Source organism: Anomalospiza imberbis, chromosome 24 (genome assembly GCF_031753505.1).
Source record: "Anomalospiza imberbis isolate Cuckoo-Finch-1a 21T00152 chromosome 24, ASM3175350v1, whole genome shotgun sequence".
Taxonomy (NCBI): Eukaryota; Metazoa; Chordata; class Aves; order Passeriformes; family Viduidae; genus Anomalospiza; species Anomalospiza imberbis.
In genome coordinates, this window is record NC_089704.1 from 835,026 (window position 1) to 862,977 (window position 27,952).

The following is a 27,952-nucleotide window of genomic DNA, read 5'->3' on the forward strand; positions in this document are numbered from 1 at the left end:
AATGTTGCCTTTATCGTGGCAATCAGAACACTGAAAGACAAGAAAATGCAAATATAGCAAGGGACATTCTGGAAATGTGAGCTCAGTCATGCCTTGTTTTTCCCATTTTTCCTGCTGGGAGATTCTCTTATCACACACATTTCCAGGAAAACAATGAAGGAAGCTCAGAAAAGTGGGCAATGTTGGAAATTAGGAGGACTGCCAGCACACCAAGGTCACTGCTGAAAATGGGATTTAATTGCTTGGTTATGGATGCAATTTTGGGAATATTTCCTGAGGTGAATAAAAGAAATAGTTTTACAAACACAACCCCTTGGATTTCCGAGAATGCCTTGGGTGCTTTGGAATGTCCAACACGAGAGACATGGAGGAGAAATCCTTCTGCACTCTGTGGGAATCCCTGCCATCCAAGGGGGCTCCAAGCACCTTGGAGTCATTTGCCACTTGTGAAAATCTAGGTCATTTACTCCCCTCCTCCTGCTCTGCTTTTTTTTCATGCTAAATATAGAATGTATTTTCTGGCTTCAGACTGAATAAAGTTGTTAATTACACTCTTTCCTAAAAACCTGCAATTGAAATTCACTTGGGGAGCCTCTGAAAGCTGGGAAAGGCTATTCAATTTTATAATATTCTTTTGACATGTCTTAGAGGAAAAAGGAAGAAAGCTCATTTGCTTTTAATTTCTCAGTTTTGAGGATAATATTTAACAGAAGTAAATCCCTTTAAGGGCTCAGCTATGCTCTTTGAAGCTAGAGGGGAAAATCCCATTGAGTTTCAGTGCAGGAAAACCAGCCAGATGCTTTGGAAAATTATGTTAAACAATCTGCAGTGTGTTAAGTGATGCAAGAAAATTAATTTGTGCCATCATGAACTGCCAATAGGTGAAAAAGATGGGAATCCTGAGTGTAGTAGGTAGGGTATAAAAATAACCAGGTTCTTTCAGGGTATACCTCATCAATCAGCTCCTGGTAAAGGGTCTGGAGCAATTCCATCCTCAGCTCCTGGTGCTGTAAAAGCCCAAAGGTGTTGGTGTAACACACCTGCCTGCCAGGAGGTGTAACAGATGGATTGACATGCTCTGCAGATGAAAAGGGCTGCCTGAGTGAGATCAAATTTGTTATTAATGACGGAGCTATTAAACCAAGGGGTGTCTAATAACAGATTTAATTCCTTGTTCCTGTGCTTTTGTCCCCGCAGCGCTGCAGGCAAACACTGCCTCCCTGAGCCACAGAGCTCCTCTGGTGCACTCTGAGCACACCTGGCTCTGCCCAGGTGTTAGAGAACTTTTTTTGAACATCCAAATCCTGTTCCCATGTTCCTCAAGCCCTGGAGGATCCCATCTCCAGCTGTCCCTGGTGGTGGCCAGAGGCACCAGGTACTTGTTGCTCTATTCCCAAGGGAAGAGCAGCTTCCAGGCTGGGGTTGTTGAGGGAAGAACTCATTTATTTACAGCAGGGCCTCCAAAACTCAGGGATACAACCTGCCCCAACCATCCTCTGCTGATGGAGAGGGATGGGCACCTCCACAAAGCAGTGCAGCCTTGGACACCTGCCTGAGAGGGAGAAGAGGAGATACCTCCTGAGCACAAAGGGAACCAGAACTGGTTTTATCAGACACCTCATGTCTGTGTGTCTGCAGGTGAGTGGGATGATCCCAGGCCTTGGTCACTTGGTCCCTCAGGATGCAGAGGATGGAGAACTACAAAAGATGGACATTTCTTTAAGGTCCAAGGTGACAGCAGTGCAGAGAGGGAGACAGCAGCCCCAGTGAGGTCACTCCTGCAGCCTCAGTGAGGTCACTCCTGCAGCCCCCGCCTCTGCAAAGGGCTCAGATGGACTCAGGGGTTCAGCTCAGATCTGAGGGGGAAGTTAGACCAGGAGTTTGGGCCAGGACACAGCCAGCTCCCAGAGCACAGCCCCATTAAATCGGGCTGCAGGAGGTTCTGCAGCATATAGGGGGCATCTAGAGGCACCTGGTTCTTGCCCAAACCATCTCCCCGTGCACAGGAAAGGCCTGGAGCTCACAGGTGGCCAAGGCACTTGTGCTGTGCCTGTGCTGGTGGGTGGGACACGAGGCTCAGGCGCTGGGCAGCAGCAGTGAGGTCAGCTCCTGCAGGTAGCGCTGCATTCATTACTCTTTAACTCTGGCAGCCCAGCTCTTCGCTGCCTCCCCATCCATCCTGCAGCCCATTCCCCTGCCTTCCACATGCCCCGTGCAGATGAGGCCCAGCATTAATGAGCCATTGCATACAGATGAGCTGGCAGCCAGTCTGACCTGCCACAGCCACACATAAAAGCCAGGAGGGCCTTGGGCTCTCTTCCTTTGATGCAGGAGCTGCTGGACCCAAGTTCCGTGGCCGTTCCCTGCTCTGGGGGACACGGGCAGCTCCTCTCCCATCTCCCTTCTGCAGGCACCTGCACTGGGTGAGACACAAGGTAAGGGGCTTTGTTCTACTGTTTTCCCATCAGACTTCCCTACGGACTGTCCCGTCTGTCTCCTTGCACAAATTTGCCATGTCAGGACTACAGCAAGGGAACCAAAAAATCTTTTTCTTTTTTTTTTTTTTTTTTTGTGGAATAGCATGTGTGGATTCTAGTCTGCCTTGTCACTGGGTCACCTCTCCTTGGGCAGCTCTTTGCCACTTCTCTGCATCTATTTCTGCTCCCACTAAGCAGCTACTGAGGAGAACACTGCCAAAGAAAATCTCTGCATCTGCTGGAGTCCCCTCAGACACCAAGTGCAGGTGATGGCAATTCAGGCATTGCTCCTCTCGGGAATGCTGAGTGGATTTCTGACAGTGGCATGGGGCTAGAAAGGGCCTTCAGCCTCAGCTCTGTGAAAAGCCGGGGTGGGATAAGCTGGTACAAGCTCAGAGCATGTTAGATTTGTGTGGGAACTGCTAGCACTGCTGTTTAACCCTGTGTTAGCAGCAGCCACCTGGGCTTCAGAGTGACTTAAGTAACTTCAGAGTAATTGAAGGGCTAATTACGTGTGTGTAAGTGGACAGTTAATGAGCATCAGCTCAGGGTTTCCACAGCCCTACCTGAACTGGGAGGTGTTTCAGTTCCCCAGAAGCAACAGCTCAGAGCAGAAGTTCCCCCAGCTCAGCTGCAGGAGATGCTCAGATCTCTAGGAACAAGGTTCTCAAAACTTCTGAATTTATAAAAAGTAACCACCCTTAAATTCTCTTCCATTTTGGGCATGACAACGTGTAATGCATGGTTCACTTCCTTAATCTCACAGTCAACTGCTTTTCTCAACCCCTATAAACATCAGCAGGGAAAGAGAAAAATCTGCATATGTGTTAGTAATAAATTTAAAAATCAGGGCACACCACTTAAGGGTTGACTTGTCAGAAAATGATAATTAAAAGTGTTCCAGCTGACAGTGCTGCTTTAATGAATTATTAGTAATGTTCTCAGAGAACATTTGATGAAAGACACCATAAGAGCTCTTGCTTAAACAAACCAATTTTCTGCATCATGCAACTTCAGTGCACAAGAGGGGGGAAATTTCCTCTTACAGAATTACAAAAATAACCAGGTAATGGTTTGAATGATCACGAAGGAACAAGTGGCCATTGGTACTCAGCCTGTATTTCCTACACCACAGCCTTTTTCCACAGGTGCTTATCTGAGAGCTGCCACTCTTGAGTTAAACTCTGTCCCAAAAGCCCAAAGAGGTGCAGTGTGAGAGCTTCTCACAGTTACAGGTGCTCTCCATGCGTAGGGCAGTGCTCCTGAGACAGGCACAGAGCCTTTGGCTCTAGAGCCCTGATCACAGCTGGGACAGCTGGACGCCTCCAGGCTCTGCCTGGCAGAGTCTGGGGGAGCTGCACAAGGCAGCACAGAGCACGTGGGTGAGGAGCTGGGCCTGGATGCAGAGGGCATGGAACGCTAGGGATGGGCTCTTTGAGTACCTCAGTCAATTGTCCGCTGACTCTTTGTGCCTTTTACTGCTTGCCATCTACTACAGCTGCTGCAGGAGGTCCTTACTTCCAGACAGAACCTAGGCTGGCAAGAAGATATTGAGGGGAGAGGGTATGGAGACTTGGAAACACAGCTGCTTAGTGGGAGTGTTGTGTGGAGTGGGGAAGGATGAGGGCAAAGGGAACTAAGCCTTAATCACGGATTTGTGTTTGGATGTGAAGGAGATGGCGGTGGGAGGTGGGGGAAAAAGACTCCCATGCTTCATTTTCTTGCCATGGGATTCTTGCTGGGTTCCAGCTCCATCCAGATTTCTTGTTTGTCCTTGACAGGAGAAATGTAAGAGTGCAGCTCTGGGAATTCACCTCTCTGGCAGAAGTCCTGTGGATCCACCTCAACACCGGTGAGCAGCACGTCCTGGGGAACCGTGGGGTTCTTGCAGGGGTGGTGGTGGGAAAGGCCCTTCCCAAGAGGAGTTCAGAGCTCCAGAGGGCTGTTCTGTGTTCAGCAGCTCACCTGAGCCCCCTGTGACCAAGGCACATCCCTGAATCTTTGGATTACAGCAGGAATGAGGGCAGTTTGACATGGGAATGGAGCTTCCCCTTCCCAGCCAGGCTGCCCCAGGAGTGCCTGCTGTGTGTTCCCTGGGCACACAGTCCCAAAGCTGCAGCAGCACCACACACCCTGCCTGGACTGCAGCTCAGCCTGCCCACAGAGAAAAGGAGCTTTAGAGCTCAGTTCCAGTGCTCTGGGTGCCCCCAGAGATCTTCAGGAGTCCTGTCCCCAGAGCAGGAGCTGGGAGCAGCACGGGGCCGATGAGGGCTCACCCTCCCTGCTGAGCCTCACTCAGGTAAGGGTTTGTTCCCTTCTTGCTTTCCCCTGTGTTGTGGTTTGAAATAGCTTGGGTTTTGGTGAGGAGGAAAGCAGGACTGGGACATGGGAACCTCTGCAGCATTCCATGAGAAAGGCAAGAGACTTTAACTTAGCTCAGGCTTTAATAAACTCTCCCAAACACTGAGTGCTGTGGGCAGAGCTGTGCACAGAGGAACCCAGAACGGGTAACAAGCTGCCAGGTACTGCTCGAGGCCCTTGGAATGCCCATCCCAAAGGGAAAACCAGGCAGTTCTACAAATGACATGTGCATCACAGGGCAGAGCTGCTGCCACCTGAATGGCCACCCTGTGTGTGGAGGTTTGTTAATATCGAGAGGAGTCCATCTCACTTCCCTTTCTTGTTTAAATTTGGGGGCTGTGTCTAATCTTGTCACCCTGGGTGAGAGGAGACACCCTGAAGAGCAGCTCCTTCAGCCCTCAAATTTAAACTGCAGCTCTGGTGCCTCTCTTAAATGAGCTGCCTGTGCTCTTCAAACGTTTGAAGGGGTAAAATGAGGTGAGAGTAAATCCTTCATGGGTTTTACACCACTTTAGCAGAACTTTGGAAATCTCAAATAACATCCCGAGGTTTGCTGCATAATTGAATCCTACATGAAGTGGCACAACTGATACAAGATTTTTAAAAGCTCATTAATGGTTGAGGTCAGAGCTTCAGTTTTGGAAGTGATTTAGTTCCAGGTTTAAGTTAGGTACTTAACAGAAGCAGAAACTTAAAATAGGAATCTTGGTACCTAGAACTGCTTGTGTAGCTGATGATCCAGGGAAGTTTGAAGCAATTCACTTTGAAATGCCAGTTTCTGAGAACTGAGAGGAATTCTGAGCCACCAGAGTCACTTGAATAAGTTCCCTCAAGTTGGTGGAATGAATCACCACCACAGAAAATTCCATTGAGATTTAAGCTCCTAAATGAGTGGGAAGGCTGTGAGATGCCTGGGCAGGTTGAGCTGTTTTTCCCTGGAAATGAAACAGTGGGATATACGTAAAGGGAGTCCAAGAGGTCAACATCTCTCTCACTTTTCTGTCTGGAACATAAGGACCTCCTGCAGGAACTGCATTAGGTGCTGAAAAATAAGAGGCAGAAAGAGCCACTGGGCACTTGGTGATGGTGTAATTTAAATACAAAGCCTTGCACAGTGTGGGAGCTCATCATAAATCTAAACTTAAGACTTCAATTTGCAAAAGGATCTGCAAATCAGCTTTATATTTGTTCCCATCCAAAAGGCATTGTATATTCCCTCTGTTTCACTCCTTGCTGAGAATATTGAGGTATTATACTCGCAGAACTTTTTTCCCTTCACAGATAATAAACAAGTGCCTGCCAATGTAGCACTGGGGCATCTCTTGAGACTCTCCTAAAATCTGTGCTCCATTCCAACTCTGACTACAGCAAGCTGATGCTGTTACCAGCCCACAGCTCCACACTCAAAACTTTGCAGTCACTGAATTTATCCACCCAACCCCCTCCTTCCTCTTCCATCTTATGAGCAGATGGGAAAACAGGCACAAAGAGGAGAATATTTGTCCTATAATACACAAAAAAGTGGAAAGTTGGGAATTCAGCTCAACTATTTGGACTCTGGGGAATGCTTTATCACTTGACTGCACTTCCTAGGTCCTGCAGCCAAAAGCCATTTGATTAGGAGAGATCAGTTGGGTTTTGGGTTAAGGCAGAATCTGCTCCCTAAGTTTACTCCTTGCTGTGAAATAGCAAGGAATGAATGTACTGAATGCTGGTCTCTGACCTTGGTAATAAGTTGATTTAATTGGATTTGATTTTTCAAATGTAACATCTCAAGTCAGCCATAAACTCTGGAATTAGCATAGCACATCTCGGCACAGGAGAGATTTTCAAGCAGCAGAAGGAGATGAAGTCCGTGCCCAATGAATTTCAAATTACACTGAGGATGAACTCAGCCATATGCATGTCAAACCCAAATTGGGCAGGCTCTGAGTGCAGCAGGCAGCACAGTTATTAATGGCTCACATTTGCTATTAGGAATGCAAAGTAGCTGCTTTGCACCCAGCTTGTTCTGACGTCTCCTCACATCAATGACCCATGTGACGGGTCAATAATTCACTCCATGCTCTCTGCAAGCCAAGAATGTCTTGCAAGTCAATTACACTCACAGAAATAATTAAAAGCACAAAAGTAACTGGAAGATTGGGATAGAAAAGGCCTTGCTGGTGTACTATTGCATATCCCAGACAAAGCAGAGTGTTCCTGCCTTTAGATCTGCAGCTCGTGCTCCCCAGCACCTTCCAAGGCACTGAGCATGCCCCTGACAGCAGGAAAGGGCCTGAAAAGGGGCACTTCTCAGCACCAGTATTTCAGGCAATAATCAGGCTCCCGAGTAACTAAAAGCTATTTTCTTTCTGCAGGAGATGTATAAAAAAGTAGGGCATTAGGCAAATAGCTGCCTGCTGAGATTTGAGCCTCAAAATTGTTCCTGAAATTTGTTTAGCTTCCATGGCATTAAACTGTAATAAATCCCAGGAACATTTTAACCAATCTGCTGGGCACAAGCAGACTCTAATCCAGATGGACAAAATCTGCTTCATCAGACCCTGTATGAAAGAGCACAAAATGCTTTTGCCAGCTCTGAGCTCAGCTGGGAAGTTCTGAAGTCAGGCTTCTCACAGCCTAAGTCTTGGGCTGAGCCTAAAGGCCATGCAGGGGCTACAGGCTGTGCTGTGCATCCCTGGAATGAGGGCTGCAATCCACACCTTGGGGAGGCAGCCAGGGAGAGCTGAGGGATGGAAATTGCTGAGGTGACATTGGAATGGGACTGGATGTTGTTGAAAATCATGGGAATCAGGCCTCAGGAACCAGGGGCAGGACAAAACCCATCAGTCCCAGTCTGGAGCACTTGTGATGGACAGGAATCCTCCCAGCCACTGGTGTCTGCTCTGTGACTGTGCAGCCTGGACTGGTTCAAGGTGGAGCATCAGCCTGCAGCTGCCAGCCTGAGCAGCTCAGGAGAGCAGGGCCAGGGAGCAAAAGGGGAGTAGGGAAAATCACCAGGTCGTGGCCGATGTGCATCAGTGTCAGCTCAGCTCGTACATGGGCGCACTTAAAGGAATTCACAGGGCAGAAAACCTGTATTATCCACAGGAACGTTCAGGAATGCAACAAATCCTTTTCCTTTTGAGCAATTCTGTGGGCTCACCAGAGGTTTCTTTGCTTTCTGGAGGTACAATGAGAATTAGGGGGTTGCATTCTCCCCCCCCACATGCTCCCATTCCCTGCAGTGCCACTGTGGCCCAGCTGACTTTGCAGATATCGGGGAGGGGGCGGGGGGGGCTTTATTCTTCTGAGGTAAAAAGTGAGTTCAGAAGCTGAAGTTCAAAATGTCTATTAATGGAGACAAAGCCTGGAGTGACATTCCTTCCAACACATCTGCTGGGAAACTCCTGAATGAGAGGCAGGACACATTCAGAGGAGCCTAGCACATGACCATGAAGCACAGGGTCTGTTAATACTCCTAAGAGAAACTGATCCTATGTAGAGAAATCAGGAAACAAGGACAACTTGACTGCAAAACAAAGCCAAATCCAAGCAACAGCAGAGCCAGGAACAGACACAAACAGTAGCAGAAGAACTAGGAGTAGAAAAGGCCTCTGTAAACTATGTATTTGTGGGATTTACTATGAAAGTACTGCTGTTTAAAGAAGGGGATGTGAGGTGCTAAGTCATGAGCAGCACAGAACTCAGGCTGCAGTGCAGCCTTTAATCCCTGGCAGGTGAGACAGGCAGAGCTGGGAAATGCTTCACACACCGTGCAGTGATGTAAATGATCCAAGGGAAGAGTTCCACACACACTTTGATCTTGAGAGAAAGCCTTCCTCACTTTGTTCTGTGTTTACATGAGGAAAGAAATAAAATGTGAAAGAACTGCCTTCTGTGGGAAACAAATAGCAATAAATTCTATTTCTAGCCCAGCAGTGCTCCTGGAAGGTCTCAGATCCCTGACAGCTTGCCCAGGGATCACTGCACTTACTACTGAAGGAGCTGTAGTACTCTAGCAGGGCAGGGCAGAGAGTGCTGGGCACTAAAGCAACACCTGCTGAAACACCAGCCTCAGCCTTAAAATAGCCTCACAGTTGCATGTGAAGTAGAGAAATGATTGTTATTTCCTTTGCAGACAGGGACCAGGAGTTAGAGAGAGATGGAAACATCGAGCACACAGTCAGGGCCCCAGCTCAGCAACTGCTGTTTCCAGGCCAGTGAATCCTCACATGAACCACCTTGGGGGGCTGGGGCATGCAGCTCCCACTTATCACATCCTGCTCCACATCTCCCAGTCTTTCCTCTCCGGTCTTGCTGTCTGGGAAGTGCTCAGGGGCTGGCATTCCCAATGGAAACCTGGCAAAGCAGGGTTTGAGTCTGGCTTATCCAGACCAGTGTGACAGACCTCTGTGCTCTGCTCGTGTTATTGGCACCAAACCAGCACAGCACAGGGGGAGTTTAGAAACCAAAGTCACCTTGGTAAGCACCAAAGGCTGGGCTGCTGGAATTACAGCCTCAGGTGAGGACAGTGCTCTTCACATTCCATGAAAACATTCCCTGACTGACTGAGGTTTTCCCTGGTGCTGTAAGCAGGGCAGAGATGGCAGCAGAGCAGTGACCCCCATTCCCACCAGGGCTACCAGCAGCTTTTTGTATCCCAAAACCACAGAGCAGTCCTTCCTGCTGCAGTCCCACACAGGACAGGGGTTTCTTTGCCTTTCCCTTAGCTTCCTCAGGCTCCACACAGGGAGCATCCCCGCAAATCCTGCCCTAAGGATGCAGCGTGGCCGTGGCAGGGCCTGCCAGGCTCTAGGGTGTGTTCTGAGCACCCCTTCCCGTGTCTCTGCTGCAGAGCTGGAATTGCCCTCAGAGCTACCTGGGGAGACTTTCTGTCACACAGCATTTGCTGTCTTGTTTCTGTCCTTGTGCAGAGCCCAGACAGAGGAGCTGCAATGCTCCTCCTGTGCCCTGAGTGAGCAGAAGCCTTTCCCAACCCACTGAGGTGACCAGTGCTGAGTTCTCTGCCTCCAACCCAGAGCTGGGGCCTGTCTGGGCAGTACCACAGCATTACCAGCTTAAATCCACCAGCACTTTGGGAAGAAAGCCTGGACAGGAGCAGAGCTTTATCCGCCAGGGCAGTGCTGGGTGCTGGGGTGTCTGACAGCAGAGCAGGGTTAGACCTGTCCATGCTCACGGGTGCCTCTGCCTCGGCAAAGTCTGTCCCCTGCTGTGTCCCCGAGCCCAGAAGCAGCTGCCTTCGGGCTCCTGCAGCAGCTGGTGACTGACACTTGACATTGCCAGCCTGGAGAAACACCACAGCAGTTAATGATTCAACCCCTTAAATGCCTCAGCAAAGAACACCACCATGGGGAATGTGCAGAACTGGCTCACATGACTCTGCCTGTTTTCCCTGTGGCTTTTTGGGGCTGTTTGTGCAGCATTTGCCTTCCAGCCCTCGCTGCTGAGGGCTCACTGCATTCAGATCAATCCCACATGCCCAGGTGAGAGCCCATTTCCATCTGCCCTTCTCACACATTCACAGGGCACTGCCTTTGTCTGGCAACGCAGAGTAGAAGCAGCCACACAAAACCTGCCTTTCTCCATTAAAAAATTCAGCTGAAAGGCTTTATGTTCAAGGCTCCTCAGCCCATCAAAATCAATTGTCTTAAAGTAGAACAGAAATCTAGTGCAACACTGAGGGTGAGCTAAATCCCAATTTTTTTTTTTCATGCAACTACAACATGTCACACACAAATCTACTACAATGAGAATTATTTGCAGGGATTTTTTTGCCAAATTAGAAATCCCAAAAGATATAATTTGCTTGAGAAATTATTTCTCCCAGACAGCAATTTCCTCCTAAAACCTGAATATTTTCAGTGGAAACCTATTTGTCTGAAAATAGAAATGAGTTCTGCTGAGAAATCCTGCTGGAAAGACAGCTCAGCTCCCAGTTCTCTGTGTGCAGAGGCAACATCCCAGCGTGGCTGCACCTTGAGCTGGTGCCTGGGAATTCCCTGTCCCAGCTGAAGGTGCAGCAGGAGGGTCAGGCCAGCCATGGAATTAACCTGGCACTGCAAAAATATCCAGTCACGTTTTCTCTGGTGCCTGTGAAGTGATTGTTGCTGAATGCTGGCAGATGGTTTTGTGCAGCCAGAGGTGTTTCCTAGGGCCAGGAGAGGAGGAAATGCTGCTTCTGCTCCTCTACCAAACCCTTCCCAGTGTTTGTGTATGGGATGTGTCCTTTACTCTCAGCCTGCTGGAGCCTTTAAGTCTCCCCCAGCAAATGCAGCCCTGGATTAATTTCTGTGCAGCACTAATTACAGTATTATTAATTGCTAACAATGACAGTGATGTCTTTACTGCTGTAAATACTTTATTTATACATCTGAGGTAAATATTTTAACCTTTGAGGACTCCAGACACTCCTAAGCTTTCAGAAAACAAGATTTGCTTGAGTCCCTGGTGCTGCAATGCCTGTTCTTGCATTTATTCACTGGCCTGCATTCCCATGAGGGAATTATTTCTTCCCCTCAGATCTGGGGCAGGGGGAACTGCAGCCCCTCCTTTCAAACTATGGGTACAGGGCACAACATTCCTGGGTGGAGTTAGTGACTTTGTTATCACAGAAACATGATGGAAAGTGGCTCCGAGGGGCACCCAAGTCACGCTGGGGCTGCTCAGCAGCAGCACATCAGGTGCCAAACCCTACAAAACAGGTAGGAAGCACCATGAGAAGATCTCATGTAAGGCAGAGGGGCAGAACCTCCCGGGCAGGGCAGGGCAGGGCAGGGCAGCACTTCTGAGGTGACTGAGTCCCTTGAGCAACCAACTGCTCCTGTAGAGTCCCTACATCCCACAGATGTCAGAACCATGGCAGCATGGTTCTGCTCCTGAAAGTCAGGGCATGAGGAGAGGCAGAGAGGGGCCAGTACATGTCCTGGTTATGGCCCTGCTGGCCTGGGCTGGGCCAGTCCTGCTTCGTGCAGTCTGAGACAGGAGGATGAGACCTCCCCCTTCTCCCATCTAAGGGGGACAGTTTGGCACTTCAGGGGTTTCTTCACTGGGTGCTCACACAGAAATCTGGGCTGGGAGACATGTCTTCCCATTTTCCCAGTGGATATTATGGGCTGATGCCCAGCCCCCAGGCAGGCAGGCAGGTGTCCCTCTGTCTGTCCTGATGGAAAAGAGCATGGACAGCTCACAATATTCTGTTTAGCAGGAGAGAGGGCAGGCAGGGGATAAGATCCTTTGGGATATCCACTTGAAATTCCACTTGGGCTTTAGGCAAACTCAGTCACTTGGGCTGGAGCTGTGACAAGACTCCAGCTTAGCTCTGAGCCGGATGGAAGGATCACATTTCCCACATGGAGCTGGCATTTCAGGCGACGCTCTGAGGCACAGCCACAGTGCTCAGAGCTCCAAGCTGCTGCCAAGGATAAATATTCCATGGTAGCATTGCCAGGGCCAAGAAGGAACCTTGCCAGTGCCAGCAGGTCTGGTCCCTTGGCAGATGTGTCCCTCAGAAGGATGCTCAGAGGATGGTTCAAATCAGGTTCTCTACAGACAAACCCCAAGGCCAACAGGCTGCTGCCGAGACCTTAGATTTTCTTCCACTCCCAATTGATTCAGCTTTCTGTGGCAGTCCTTGATTCCAATTTTGATATAAGCAACAAGACAGAATGGTGCAACTGCTATCCCATCCCAACAGGCCCATTCCCGCTCCATCCCATCCCAACAGGCCCATTCCCGCTCCATCCCATCCCAACAGGCCCATTCCCGCTCCATCCCATCCCAACAGGCCCATTCCCGCTCCATCCCATCCCAATAGGTTCATTCCCGCTCCATCCCCTCCCAACAGGCCCATTCCTGCTCCATCCCATCCCAACAGGTTCATTCCTGCTCCATCCCATCTCAATAGGTTCATTCCTGCTCCATCCCATCCCATCCCATCCCATCCCATCCCATCCCATCCCATCCCATCTGGCCATTCCTGCTCCATCCCATCCCATCTGGCCATTCCTGCCCTCTGTCCCATCCAGGCTCATTCCTGCTCTGCCCAGGGCAGCTGGCAAAGGACAAACAAGCTCTCCTCCCTAAAGGGCTCAGCAGTGAAGCAGCCAGCAGGTAATACACCATGAGAGTAAGTGTTAGAGTTTGCTATTCTAATAAAAACGGATTTGATAAGGTATTAGGAATTGGATATTCCACATACTTTGTTCAGAGAAAGTTCAACAAAAAGAAAAACACAGGACTGGAAGAAGATCTGAGTTTTGCAAAGAACTGAACAGGACTGAAAAAAAAAATAATCCTTTAACTCTGTATCCCCTTTCTTCTACCTAAGCTGCTTAGAACTTCCTCTGAATCCCTAACAAAGATGTGTTTCTAGGCAGGCTGCGGGCTCAGGGAGCTGCTCTGTCTCCCCGTCATGATCCCCTGGTGCCAGCTTGGCTCCCTCACCCACTGCTGCCAGGGAGGGAAGGAGGCTGGAGCCACAGACACCAAACGTCAGGGACACAGCAGGGACAGAACCTTGTTCCTATCGGGCCCCCATCAAACATTCAACACCTTTTCCTTCCTCCCCCCTCTGATCTCCTCAAGGCCTGCACGTGGCTGGGATTAAAGTCAGTTCCCTGGACTAAAACTTACCCAAGGAACAATTGAATGTCGTTATCCCCCATATCCAAACTTTTCAAAAGACACCAGCTGAAAGGAAGTAAGAGCAAAGAGAAGTGCTCAGTAGCGTTCCTGAGGGAGCAGAGGAGCTCCAGCTGCTCAGGACCTGCAAGGATTGGTGTCACCCACTTGCAGGGCTGCAGAGAGCAGGCAGAAATACAGGTAACAGCTCTCAGATATTTGGGGTGGAGGCACTGCTGGAGTGCTTGGAAAGCTGAAAATGGAAACACAAAAGTTTTTGCTTCCTCTGGTGATCACTGGGAAATACAAGACTGGGCCAGGGAAGTGGGACCTCCTTGTTTTCACAGCTAACCTTGACAGGTCGTGTTTATTCATGGAGTTTTTATGGGTCAATGTCCCCCTGTGCAGGAACTGGAGCAGTGCACCCTCTAGAAACACTCTGTGCCTGGGGACAGCAGCATCTCCCAAGTCCCACAACACCGAATTCCACACTCCAGACAGACAGACAGACAGCAGTGCCCTGTTTATGTGGGCCCAACAGGAAACATATCCTGGTAAACATCAGCTAGGATGTAGTCAGGCACCTTTGCTGACTTGAATTAAAAGGCCTTTAATTGCTGTATTATATAACTTTATATAATCTTCTCCAGACAGTCACTGACATGCTCACAGCATGCTTATCCAGGAGGGAATTTTTCTCCTGCTGAAGCAAATCAACACATTTCAGCTGTGTGTGGGGGCAAGGGATTTGTTGAAAGGAGAATTCCTTTGTCAACCTGCCTGAAGAGAGGTGTAATTCTTCTGCCTCTTTGATCTGCTTGTGGGTAGCTTAAGCAGGACTTGGAAAGGAGCCTCAGAAGGGGCCATGGATAATTTAAAGAGGCAGGAGAAGAATGGTGGAGTTGGTTCAAGGATCCAGGCTGAGCATCTTGTTCTCAGCTCTTCTGTGGCTGTTATCTGTTCAGCTGCATGTCCAGATCCTCACCCAAATTCCAGAAGGTTTCCAGTGGAGACTGGATCAGAACTGTGACAGTAATTTATCATGACCCCTGCTGTGAGGACATGGGCAGATTAGAAACCAGAATTCCTGCATATTTCTCCCCTTCACAGCTATTCCCTGAGGTTAGGAGCCCCTCTGTGCCTAAGGAGTGCACATGCAGCTCATGATGTACAAGGTGAGGCATCCCAAAATTTCACCCTGCCATTCTGGTAAAGCCAATGTTCATATTCCTGCAGAAAAGGACAAAATGAACACAAGGGCCAGCTGTAGTTGGGTGCTTTCTGGAAAATTTCTTGGAATAATATGTTGCACAGGAATATTTTATTTCTGGTCAAACTATGCATTAACATGGACATATTAAAAATGCATCAGGAAAATAAAACTTGAGAATTGTTCAGGAAAGTGTGACCTCATTCCCCTTTCCTTGAATACAGGCTTAAAGTTTAACCTCTGTCAGCTCCATATGCAACCAATAAATTCAGCAGCAAAAGGGTGAAAAGGTACAGTACAAAATGACCTTCATTTCTTTTATTGAGCAGGGGAGGAAGGTGATTCAGTCCAAGTGCAGAAAGAAGGCAGCTGTAAGAGACATAGAAATGAGTTTATTCTTAGCGCTCCTGATAATAACAGGGACACTAAATAATAGAATTACTTTTGGCTTTACAAAATGTAATTAATTTGTACTTAGACTCTGTCCTTGATAATTTAATATCTTCTCTTAGCTACTGATTGACACCTGTGAAGGTGTTTCCTGGTGCCTGTAACTGGGTCCAATGGGAGGACTTCTGCTTTAGCCTACTGAGACATCAGACAGCTTCTCTAAATTAATATTACAGGGTAAAGGGACCTTGCCAAACAGCAATTCTTGACTTCCTAAAGCTGTTGTGGTGGCAAGGGGACCCTCAGAGGGGGCACTTGGTCCTCCCTGTGTCAGCTGTACAACTGGCACACACACTTCCCCAGAGTTTAAATGGCTGCAGTTAAATGAGACAAATTTCCCAAGAAACTCCTACCAGTGTCTAACAGCTCACTTGGGATTATCCTCATTTTGGATATATGAACTTAGAGTTTAGGAGAGGTAAACAGCTCTTGCCACAAATACTTAAGCACGTGAAATCAAGCAAAACTTGGGCAGTCCACTTGCCACCAATTTGAGCCCAAGCATTTTGTTGCTGACCAAAAGGAAGCCTGGGTGGGCTGGTGATAGGAGGCAGGGTTTCAGATAAGGGTGTAGCATCTTTAGCTTGCTCTAAATAGTCATCCCTAAGGCTTCTTTTACTGTCCCTTCCTATTGGGAAGGTAAAGTAACAATAGGAACACAAAGCCCTCGACACCTCCTCATTCCAGGTGCACTCACAAGTTTTCCCAAAGGAAGCATCCCCAAGCAGCTGCAGGAACCCCAAACCCTCACTGTGTGACTGAACATTCTCCTCCTCCGAGACCCAGCAGGCTCAGAACAACCCTGTGTGAGTCAGCACTGGGAATATTTTCCCCTCAAGTTCTCGCATTGTTTGGAAGCTGCAGCATTTTGCCCCAGGACACATGATCACAGCACACAGCTCATTCAGGCACTCGAGAAGGATTTTGTTCAACAAAAGCTAGATAAAAAGGCACACATGGGTCCAGGCTCACTGTGCACTAATCCAACATCCTCTCTGGCAACCAAACACACTTTATGCTTCAAGGGTGATAAACTCAGAAATCAATTATTTCTAACAACATTCCTAAGTTTTGGGTCAAAATCAGGCCCTAGGATGGTCCAGGAACATCCCAGGCAGTGTCTGACTCTGCAGTGCATCGGCCTCTCCCCACACCTGTGTGTCTGAGGAACTCCAAGACTGGGAATTTTTCAGATATAGGGTGATCCAAATTCCAGTCTGAACACATCTGTAGCATTTTCTCCATCAATGACTCTTATTCCCTGGGCTTCTTGTTAACATGGTTGGACATACAGGACAAATAAGAGGGACAGAGAGATACACTTTCCTTTAAAGGATCAGGTTCAGAAATCCATTCTTAGTCTTAGCATCACCTTTGTGGTGAGCAAACACCCAAATTCTCCTGCTGGAGTTTCATCTTTTCTTTTGTTCTCACTTAATAATCCTATTTGAGATGCTTGTGTGATTCCAGGGTCTGAATTTCACACCTCCAACCCCATCTCTAGCCATGCTAAAAATAACTGCGTGTCTGGCTTGATTATGCCTTCTGCATCTGCTCCCCTTTGTCCCTAAATTTCCTGTCCACATTTCATCCAGGGTCTCCTAATGTCGAGATACACACAAAACTGCATCAGCAGACCAGGATTCATCTCCTAAAAGGCAGAAAGGTCTCCAAACCCAGCAGTTTTCCCCACACATGCCCATGATGGAGTTATTGCTGCTCCAGGCTTCACTTACACAGCTGAGCACAGGATAATATTAACACTTGACTGACTCAGAGTTTATTGAGCAAGCCTAAATGACTGTTTTTTGCTGGAATGCTCCTTAGGCAAGGAACTCTTGAGTTTCCTCACCAGCTTACCGGAACTCTTCCCCACCAACTGGGGGAAAATATACAAATTAGATAACTTTGTCCTAATCAAGCGTCTTGAGCCTGTGTCAGAGTTTCCCCCTGGCCTGCAGGTAGAGGTTAAATGCCCTGGTCGTTGTTTCTCGCCCTGCAGAGCCCTGTCAGCAGCGGGGATGTTCAGCTACCTCCGGGAACGCTTCACCAGCCACCTCCGGGAGCGCAGCCGGCGCCGGGCCAGGCTCGTCTCCAAGGATGGGAGGTGCAACATCGAATTTGGCAACGTGGAACAGTCCAGGTTTGTCTTCCTGATCGACATATGGACAACCATCCTGGACCTCAGGTGGAGGTACAAGATGACCATCTTCATCTCGGCCTTCCTGGGCAGCTGGTTTCTGTTTGGGCTGCTCTGGTACGTCGTGGCCTACATCCACAAAGATCTGCCCGAGTTCAACCCCTCCATCAACCACACCCCCTGCGTGGAGAACATCAACGGCCTCACCTCAGCCTTCCTCTTCTCCCTGGAGACCCAGGTGACCATTGGGTACGGCTTCAGGTGTGTCACAGAGCAGTGTGCCACTGCCATCTTCCTGCTCATCTTCCAGTCCATCCTGGGTGTCATCATCAACTCCTTCATGTGTGGGGCCATCCTGGCCAAGATCTCCAGGTCCAAAAACCGGGCCAAGACCATCACGTTCAGCAAGAACGCTGTCATCAGCAAACGTGGGGGGAAGCTCTGCCTCCTGATCCGCGTGGCCAACCTCCGCAAGAGCCTGCTGATCGGGAGCCACATCTACGGGAAGCTGCTGAAGACCACCATCACCCCCGAGGGGGAGACCATCATCCTGGACCAGGTCAACATCGAATTCGTAGTGGACGCTGGCAATGAGAATCTCTTCTTCATCTCGCCCCTCACCATTTACCACATCATAGACAAGAACAGCCCCTTCTTCCACATGGCAGCAGAAACCCTCCTGCAGCAGGACTTTGAGCTGGTGGTGTTTTTGGATGGCACCGTGGAGGCCACCAGTGCCACCTGCCAGGTGAGGACGTCCTACATCCCCGAGGAGGTGCTCTGGGGGTACCGCTTTGCTCCCATCGTGTCCAAGACCAAAGAAGGGAAATACAGAGTGGACTTCCAGAACTTCAGCAAGACAGTGGCTGTGGAGACTCCCCACTGTGCCTTCTGTCTCTACAACGAGAAGGAAGCCAAAGCCAAAGAGAAGAAAGGTTATGACAATCCTGGCTTTGTCTTGTCTGAAGTCAATGAAACCAGCGACACAAAAATGTAGTGCCAGGTATTCGTGGGACTGGGTTTTCAGAGAGAATTCAGTCTTGAGAGGATTAATAAATAATCAGTAAAACAAGACAGAAACACACAGGTTTGGGTTTGCTCTAACCTAGCATTTGTTTTCTCAAAAGCCTCCAATCGAAGAGGAGCAGCATACCAGTGATCACTATTTAACTACACTATATATATTTCATAGAATTTATATTTTTATATATATGGGACATTTAATGAAGCTGCTATGTTGGAATGTCCAACTCATCAAAGTTTTCAGGGGCATGCAAAGGTGTTAAAAAGACTGAAAAGATGGAAAGAAATTTTAGGACATTAAAGATACACAGCTGCTGGAAGGAGGACGTGAAAAGGTGAGACAGAAGGCAAAGCTAAAGAAACCTAAGGGACTTAGGATCCAAAACCTCAAAAAAATTTCTGGTTGCCAAAGTCCTCTATGAAAACAAAGTCTCTGGCTCTGGAACTTGAGCACCTTTGAATGTTCTGGAACAATTCCTTCCCTCTTTCTTGGCGGCTGGTACAGCTGCAGGACAGAGCAGTGAGGAATGGGACCAGCTTAGGAAATACAGAAGACAGAGCTTGGGCCAAGCTGCTGCATCTCCTACTCCAAAATGTGACTTCTCCCCTCTGAAAGCCTTTGACTCCTTTCAGGGAAAAAGACCAAATGGAAATGAAAGCTGAAAAAGCAAGGAAAAGCAGAGACCTGCTCTGGGACAAAAGGGATTTTGCAGCTTATTCCCAACTGTCCCAGCCTTCAGCTGCTCTTCACTGCCCCAGGAGTTGCCTGGATGGGGAATAGGGAAACATGTGAAGACAACTCTTGAGAAAGGTGGGGAGGTGGAGAACACATTCATTCCTTCACACCTGGCAGAAAGCACTCCACTGGGAGAAGAGAGGAAGTTCCCAGCTCTGGCTGTATCCTTCCAAAAAATCCCCAATGCAAACAGAGATTATCTTCCCCTTTGAAGCACAAAGGTCTTGTTCAAACAAAAACACAGCCCAGGAGCCTCCTACCAACATTTGGCTTCAGATTTGATTCCAAACTGTTCATCCCCCCCCAGCCAAACGTGCATCCCTACAGGAAACAATTCCTGCTCAGTGGGAGCTGAGTAGTGCTGAACATTTTCTGGGGATGATTTTTGACATAAATGCAACAAGAAGCTTCAATACCTTTTTAGTTAACTTCTTCAAAGTCAGGTTTTTTTTTCCCCCCCAATTCATTTTGTTACTGAGAGTCCTAGTGGCAGACCAAAGAGTTTTTGGGAACTCTTCCCAGTGATGTAACTCAACTCATCAATTTTCAATGCTGTGGTAAAATGGAAATAGTGTTAAAAGCTGCTGGACTAAGTGGTTTTAAAAGAAGGGGAGAATTCAGCAGGTCAGATGATGACAAGAGAAAGTTGTGCTGCAAATGAGCACAGTGTGGGTATGGAAATCAAACTCTGGGAACCAAGAGTGTTCAGGTCCTAGTCCCAGTGTGGTGTGAACTCCTCTCTTGGGGCAGAACAAATCAATTTACTCTGTATCTCTGATTTGCCATCTGTAACACGGGACATAAAAACTGACATTGTACAGAGAGCAATGGTATGAACAATTATGTCACTAAAGCACTTTAAAAGCCAATTCTCAGCTGTGTCAATCTTTCCTCAATGCACCACTGTCACACCCTTCTCCACTCTGGATGGAAAGGTCAGCACTCAAAGTTCTGCTCTCATCACACATCAGAGCTACCAAAAGTGGCTGCACCAGGGCCAGAACTGTGAATAAAGAAGCAGGAGTAAGACCTTTGAGGTAGCTCACAGATATTGCCTGATATTTTAATTATGCTGGATTGCAACTTTGCAAACCAACAGTGTAAAAAATACTTTACAGTCCAAATCACCACAGCACCTTAGTGCCCCTCATATAATCAGCTTGGAAGGGCAGTTTTGATCCCCCAAAACAAACATCAAGAAATCAGTGTGCATGCACAGAAATCTCGGAGGGAGCAGGGAAGTGAAATGATGTGTCCAGAGTCCCAGAGTGGTCTGAACCAAAAGGCTGCTCCATCCTTCCAGAGCTGCTGCTGCATTTCCTCCCAAGGCTTCCTGTTCAGTTCCCTGGGTATAATGTCTCCAGAAAGTGGCACTGTCAGTGCTCAAGGCTCACAAGCTACACCTCTTACCCCTGGGAGAAGAGATGCATCAAGATGCCTTTAATAGAGGCAGAAAAAGTGTCCCCACTGGACAAAAATAGCAAGTCCAAGGGAAATCCATTTGAAAGGTCAAAGCCAGCTGTGCAATGAGGAGTCAGGGAAGATTCCTACTTTAAGTACTGGTTTGGGATGTTAGTGCTTGTGGGAAAAAGAAATCAAATGCTCTGCAGGGCCTGTCCAAGAGGTGGTGCACATTCTCCAAAGCTTAGAGGGTTCCTAAACAATGAATTCCAGGTCCTGCCCTTGGAAAACCTCCTCAAAATCCTAAACCCTGGGTTCTTCTGACCCAGCAATGGAACCTTTTGTCCTGTCTCTGCAGCGTGAGCATGAGGAGGTGTTGTTCCATGTCTAGAAGTATGAAATGCTACCACAGCTCAAAGAGAAAACACCTGATCCCCCTGCAGGAGTGGTTGCCTTCTGTTCCCTCTGCTGAGGGTCACACCTGCCTCGGAACCTGCAGCACAAGGGAGCTGCACCAGGGCAGGGTGACTGTGTTCTTTTGTGTATTTGGGTGTTCCTGGAAAGGATCCAGGAGCAGAGGAAATTTGAGAGGATGGATCCAAAGCTGACAGGCCCATGGCTGAGCTATCAGGCTCCCTTAGAGCGGGATGGTGCTGGGAGCTGCCTGGGAATCCCGGAGCGAGCCTCCTGCTGGTTGTCACCCCAGGAAGCCCCGCCAGCCCCGCAGCAGCAGGAGATAGAGCTGAGGCAGAGCCCAGCAGCAGCACAACAATGAGTGGCATTTCCTCTGGCTGTCCAGGGAGAGCAGTTTGTCACCCGGCAGATAAAGGCCCGGCCAGGAAGGAGGTTATCGGGGACAGGCCACTCGGGACACGCTCCAGAGGAAAGCTATTCTGGGGGCTGTCACCTCTGCTGCCATTAAAAGAAAGTTCAGTTAAGAGGATGAAAATAAATTTAATCTTGCTGAGCAGAAGTGGCTGGAGGGAACCACAGAGCTGATACTGGAAGACAAAGGCCGGGTCCTTCAGCCTGGCAGGGCTTCACTTCTCCAGCTCTGCTCAGGGTCTCTGCTCCCTCGGGGTGCCCTCCTGCCTTTGGGCCTTCCCCCAGACTGGGACACCCCATGGAGCTGACAGCCTGGCCCATACCCTGCAAAGGCCTAAGGAGAAAGGCCTGCCCTTCAGGAGAGCAAACCAGACTATTCCTGCTGGATTAAGGCCTAAAGGATTTCACTGGGAAAGCCAAGCAGCCAGGCTTGGGAATAATGTGTCTGCACTAAACTTAATTTATCTTCTCATTTCACAAGCAACATGTTTCTTCTACTGTATTTATTTTAAACATTCATTCAAGCTGTGCATAATATTTCAATCATTTTGAAATAGATTTACCCTCCTGCTGGCAAATGAATAAGGCATCCTGCTGACTGCTGGAGAAAGGGCCATGAATTAAAATAACTGCTTTTGGTAAACTGACATGTGCTGGTTTGCTGACTGTCTGCACACATGCTCTGGGAGGAACTGGTGAAAAGACACCCCTAAATAATAAGAACAACAATAATAATAACCAAAGTCCCTGGCACACTGTTCAGATGCTCCCACTGACTCGCACTGCTGGATTGTGGCAGACCACTGCTCACAGGCTGCCAGCGAATGCCAGGATAGCTCCTGCCTGTACACAACTCCCTGGAAACTGCTGCTCACCTCAAACCAGCCAGCAGGGAGAAAAGACACAAGGCAGCAGCTGCGGTGTCCCATCCCCTTCCCTCTCCCCAGGCAAACTGAGGTGGTCACACCCTTGGGAATTTGCTAGGAACAGCCAGGATTTCCACCTCATTTCTTCCCCCTAAAATCAACCCTGCCTTGATCCACAGTCATGGTGCTGGCCCAGCTCCTGCTCCCCACAGAAGCAGGGAGAAAACACAGCACCAGGCCAGGAATGTGAGCAGAGAGAGGGAAGCAAAGAGGGAAAATGTGGAAGTTCCTAAACCCTCCAGTGAATTCTCTTGCTGCAGCTCGGGGAACCTCTGACACCACCAGCACTGGCCCTAACTCACATTTAACCCTGTGACAGCATCACTGGAACAAGCGTGAGGAAGGATGACCTCTCTCCATGGCTGCTCAAATACACACAAAAGATAATTCCTGAGGCCAAGCTGACATTATTGTGTTGGAAGCATCAGCCTGGGGACACTTTCACTTGAACAAACTCACTGCTGCACATAAATTCTGCCTGCTCAGGGGAGGTGGATGAGTGAGAGGAAGTTGGAGATGAGACAGACTCACTTGGTGTCTCCTTTTTTTATGCAGCTGGCCAAATTTAAGCAAAGAAAGCATTAAGCCTTTGCTCTCCTGGGCAGCCACATCCCAACAAGCTGTGCAAAATCACCACGTTAATCCATTGTGACAGCCCAGCATGGAAACAGGTTGGGATGCTGGGGAGCACGGGGATGCTGGGGACCACTAGGGATGCTGGGGAGCTCACGGATGCTGGGGAGCTCAGGGATCCTGGGGAGCTCAGGGATCCTGGGGAGCTCAGGGATCCTGTGGAGCATAGGGATCCTGTGGAGCACAGGGATGCTGGGGAGCTCAGGGATCCTGGGGAGCTCAGGGATTCTGGGGAGCTCAGGGATCCTGGGGAGCTCAGGGATCCTGGGGAAGTCAGGGATTCTGGGGAGCTCAGGGATGCTGGGGAGCTCAGGGATCCTGGGGAGCTCAGGGATGCTGGGGAGCTCAGGGAATGCTGGGGACTATCGGGGATTCTGGGGAGCTCAGGGATGCTGGGGAGCACAGGGATCCTGGGGAGCTCAGGGATCCTGGAGAGCTCAGGGAATGCTGGGGAGCTCAGGCATGCTGGGGAGCACAGGGATCCTGGGGAGCTCAGGGATGCTGGAGAGCTCAGGGAATGCTGGGGAGCTCAGGGAATGCTGGGGACTATTGGGGATGCTGGGGAGCTCAGGGATCCTGGAGAGCTCAGGGAATGCTGGGGAGCTCAGGCATGCTGGGGAGCACAGGGATCCTGGGGAGCTCAGGGATGCTGGAGAGCTCAGGGAATGCTGGGGAGCTCAGGGATGCTGGGGACTATCGGGGATGCTGGGGAGCTCAGGGATCCTGGGGAGCTCAGGGATCCTGGGGACTATCGGGGATGCTGGGGAGCTCGGGGATCCTGGGGAGCACAGGGATGCTGGGGACTATCGGGGATGATGGGGAGCTCAGGGATGCTGGGGAGCTCAGGGATGCTGGGGAGCACAGGGATCCTGGGGAGCACAGGGATGCTGGGGACTATCGGGGATGATGGGGAGCTCAGGGATGCTGGGGAGCACAGGGATGCTGGGGAGCTCAGGGATGCTGGGGAGCACAGGGATGCTGGGGAGCTCAGGGATGCTGGGGAGCTCAGGGATGCTGGGGACTATCGGGGATGCTGGGGAGCTCGGGGATCCTGGGGAGCTCAGGGATGCTGGGGACTATCGGGGATGCTGGGGAGCTCAGGGATGCTGGGGACTATCGGGGATGCTGGGGACTATCGGGGATGCCGGGATGCAGCGATCCCCGCGGTGTTTTCTGTGCCGCAGCCACAGGATGGCACCGCTCACCTGCGGATCCGCCGCTCCGCAGCCCCAGACTCCGCCGGGCGACCGCGGCAACCTTGAAAAACAAAGCAAGAATTTATTGGGACTGTTTTACGTGTTTTATTACACAAAGTTCGATGCATTTAGTGGCTCAGTTTTGGCACGGGCCGTGCTCGCAGGATTTATTTAGCCCCTTCACAGAAGCGTTGGGAATTCTCGGCGGTGAATTCGGAGCTGATGTATGAGTGGAGGGCTGAGGGCTGTAAACATCGGCTGCTGCTGCACCCGAAGCCGAGCGGGGGGATCAGGAACAGCGAGCCTGGAGAGACCCATATTCCGTAGGGATCTCTGCTCTGGAACGCCAGACACTGCTCCCTGCTTTGTGCCTCAGTTTCCCCAGCTGTTAAAACCCAACAGCGCCGTGGAGCTGGGTTGGTGGTTGGATTCCATGACCCCAGAGGGCTTTTCCAATCTCAATGATTCCATGATCCTGCCACAGACCACCCGGGACGGCCCTGAGTCCTCACTGTGTTAGTTTACAGCAGTGCCCAAGGCTCCTGCTCAGATGAAGCTCCCCCGTGCTCTGAAGTGCTCCTGATGCAGCAGGGAGCCAATCCCCCCAAAGAGTCACTGTCACTGTGGCAGGGCCTGCAGAGCCTTGGGATGGTTCTGGAAGCCCAGATCTCATCCCTTCATGCTGCTGTGCCTGGAGCTCCCCAAACACTGCTATGGAGCCAGCCCAGGATCCCAGGATGGTTTGGGCTGGAAGGGACCTTAAAACTCATCTCCTTCCACCCCCATGCCAGGCCCCCCAGCTCCTCTATCCCTCATGGAGAAGGATGCTGCTCCCCAAATTCCCACAGCAAGGTTGGGATGCCGGTGCCACTAGGTCTGCAGAGCTTGCAGTGTGCTGGCTGAGGATTTTGGGGAGCTTCTCAGCTGCCTGTCAGCCTTGGGCCTCCAGAAATGGAGCATTAAGGGGAGTTTTAAATCCCCCACAGAAGCACCTGCCCCACGCTGAACTCCCTTCTCAGTTTGTTTTACTGTAACACCACAGTACAACATACACTCTTATATCAAATATGTGTATATATACACACACAATTGTATCAAATATGTGTATATATACACACACAATTGTATCAAATATGTGTATATATACACACACAATTATATCAAATATGTGTACATATACACACACAATTATATCAAATGTGTGTATATATACACTCACACAATTATATCAAATGTGTGTATATATACACTCACACAATTATATCAAATATGTATGTGTATATATATGTATAATGTTCTATGAAATTTACATGAATCTATAAGGAATCACAGAGTGGTTTAGGTTGGGAGGGACATTAAAGCTATCCCATTCCACCCTCTGCCATGGGCACTATCCCACGTTGCTCCAAGCCCCATCCAGCCTGGCCTTGGACACTTCCAGGAGTGTGGCATGTGTACATCTATATGATAGATAGATAGATAGATAGATAGATAATAGGGAGATAGATAGATAGATAGATAGATAGATAGATAAATAGACAGATAGATGATAGATAGATAGATAACAGATAGATAGATGGATTGATAGATGATAGAGTGAGAGATGGATTGATTGATAGATTGATAGATAGATGATAGATGATAGATGATAGATGATAGATAGATAGATAGATAGATAGATAGATGATAGATAGATAGATAGATAGATAGATAGATAGATATGTATGTATGTAGTATACATGGGTCCTGAGGGAGCCAGAAAAGCCAGGGAAGGTGTTCAGGTTTCTATGGATGCCCTCTGCCAACGCTCCCAGCACAACCCCCTCAGCCACTGCACGGGGACACCGGGATCACTGGAACACCGGGAACACCGGAATCACCGGGAACACGGACCCTGTGCCCCAAGGCTGGCCGTGTCCCTGCCCAGCCCGGTATGGGAACACCGGGATCACCGGGAACACCGGGAACACCGGAATCACCGGGAACACGGACCCTGTGCCCCAAGGCTGGCCGTGTCCCTGCCCAGTCCGGTATGGGAACACCAGGATCACCGGGAACACCGGAATCACCGGGAACACGGACCCTGTGCCCCAAGGCTGGCCGTGTCCCTGCCCAGCCCGGTATGGGAACACCGGGAACACCGGGATCACCGGGAACACCGGGAACATGGACCTTGTGGCCCAAGGCTGTCCGTGTCCCTGCCCAGCCCACTATGGGAACACCGGGATCACCGGGAACACCGGGAACACCGGAATCACCGGGAACACGGACCCTGTGCCCCAAGGCTGGCCGTGTCCCTGCCCAGTCCGGTATGGGAACACCGGGATCACCGGGAACACCGGGAACACCGGGAACACCGGGAACACGGACCCTGTGGCCCAAGGCTGGCCGTGTCCCTGCCCAGCCCGGTATGGGAACACCGGGAACACCGGGATCACCGGGATCACTGGGATCACCGGGAACACGGACCCTATGGCCCAAGGCTGGCCGTGTCCCTGCCCAGCCCGGTATGGGAACACCGGGATCACCGGGATCACCGGGATCACCGGGATCACCGGGAACACGGACCCTGTGGCCCAAGGCTGGCCGTGTCCCTGCCCAGTCCGGTATGGGAACACCGGGATCACCGGGAACACCGGGAACACCGGGATCACCGGGATCACCAGGAACACGGACCCTGTGCCCCAAGGCTGGCCGTGTCCCTGCCCAGCCCGGTATGGGATCACCGGGATCACCAGGAGCACGGACTCTGTGGCCCAAGGCTGGCCGTGTCCCTGCCCAGCCCAGCATGGGAACACCGGGAACACCGGGAACACGGACCCTGTGCCCCAAGGCTGGCCGAGTCCCTGCCCAGCCCGGTATGGGAACACCGGGATCACCGGGAACACCGGGAACACCGGGAACACCGGGATCACCGGGAACACCGGGAACACCGGGAACACGGACCCTGTGCCCCAAGGCTGGCCGTGTCCCTGCCCAGTCTGGTATGGGAACACCGGGAACACTGGGAACACGGACCCTGTGCCCCAAGGCTGGCCGTGTCCCTGCCCAGTCTGGTATGGGAACACCGGGAACACTGGGAACATGGACCCTGTGCCCCAAGGCTGGCCGTGTCCCTGCCCAGCCTGGCCTGCCAGCCGCGAGGGCACTCTGCCGGGTGAGCACGGCGCTCGCCGTGGCAGGAGGGGAGGTGCACCCAGCCCTGGCCTTTCCAGCTCCGGCAGACAGAAACTCAGCGAGAAGCCAAAGCAAATAACAAGTTTGCAGCAGTTCCTGGAAAGGAAGGAGCTGACTGGTGGTGAAATCGCACCGAACTGCCAGAGCCCCATCCTCCTTCAGCACTGCGACTTCACACAAGAACTCCAGGACAAATCCGGTTGTGCCTGGCCCTGGTTAGGAGCAGCAAGGTCCCTTCACCTGGGAACCTCCCCTGGCCAAAGCCCTTCCCGCTGCACTTATTGTCCGGGTGGGTGGCTGCCCAGCTGCAAACCCAGCTGTGCCCATCCCCTGCCTCACAGGGCAGATCCTTGGGGCTCCTTGGGGAGCTCCCTCCGTGTGGGGCACAGGGCTGATGGGCTTATTGCTGTCATGGCCTCAAAACTACTCTGCCCTTGGTCTTCACATTCTGTGGGTTTGGTGTCAGGCTCTGTTTGCTGCTCTTGGAGCCTGAAGAGCTGATTTTTGCCAAGGATCTCTAATTCTATTCTGATCTAATAGAAGAATCTGAGCTTCATGTGCAGGGATTTCCACCTCTGTAGTGGAAAAAATCAGAATACACAAGATAAATTACATGTTGTCATTCTCCACACAACCTTAATCAGAGGTCTCTCAATTCTTTCCTGATACGACAGAAAGGTCTGAGCTTTATTTGCAGTGAGTTCTGATTTCACAGATGAAAATTATCATGTGTATGTTATGCTGGGTATCATGCAAAAATATACAAATAAGG

The 27,952-nt window shown here is 50.1% G+C and overlaps 1 protein-coding gene across 2 annotated transcripts; it reads left to right on the forward strand.

Moving 5' to 3' along the window:
• Positions 1-1,234: 1,234 nt before the first annotated feature.
• Positions 1,235-19,891, forward strand: KCNJ1 (potassium inwardly rectifying channel subfamily J member 1). Of its 2 annotated transcripts, XM_068172156.1 has the most exons (3): positions 1,235-2,435; positions 4,259-4,329; positions 17,126-19,891. In XM_068172156.1, the coding sequence occupies exon 3, from the start codon at positions 17,145-17,147 to the stop codon at positions 18,258-18,260; it is 1,116 nt and encodes a 371-aa protein (XP_068028257.1). In that variant the 5' UTR covers positions 1,235-2,435; positions 4,259-4,329; positions 17,126-17,144; the 3' UTR covers positions 18,261-19,891. The 2 variants fall into 2 exon arrangements, with proteins under 2 accessions (XP_068028257.1, XP_068028258.1); XM_068172157.1 differs by lacking the exons at positions 1,235-2,435; positions 4,259-4,329 and adding an exon at positions 4,362-4,776.
• Positions 19,892-27,952: the final 8,061 nt, after the last annotated feature.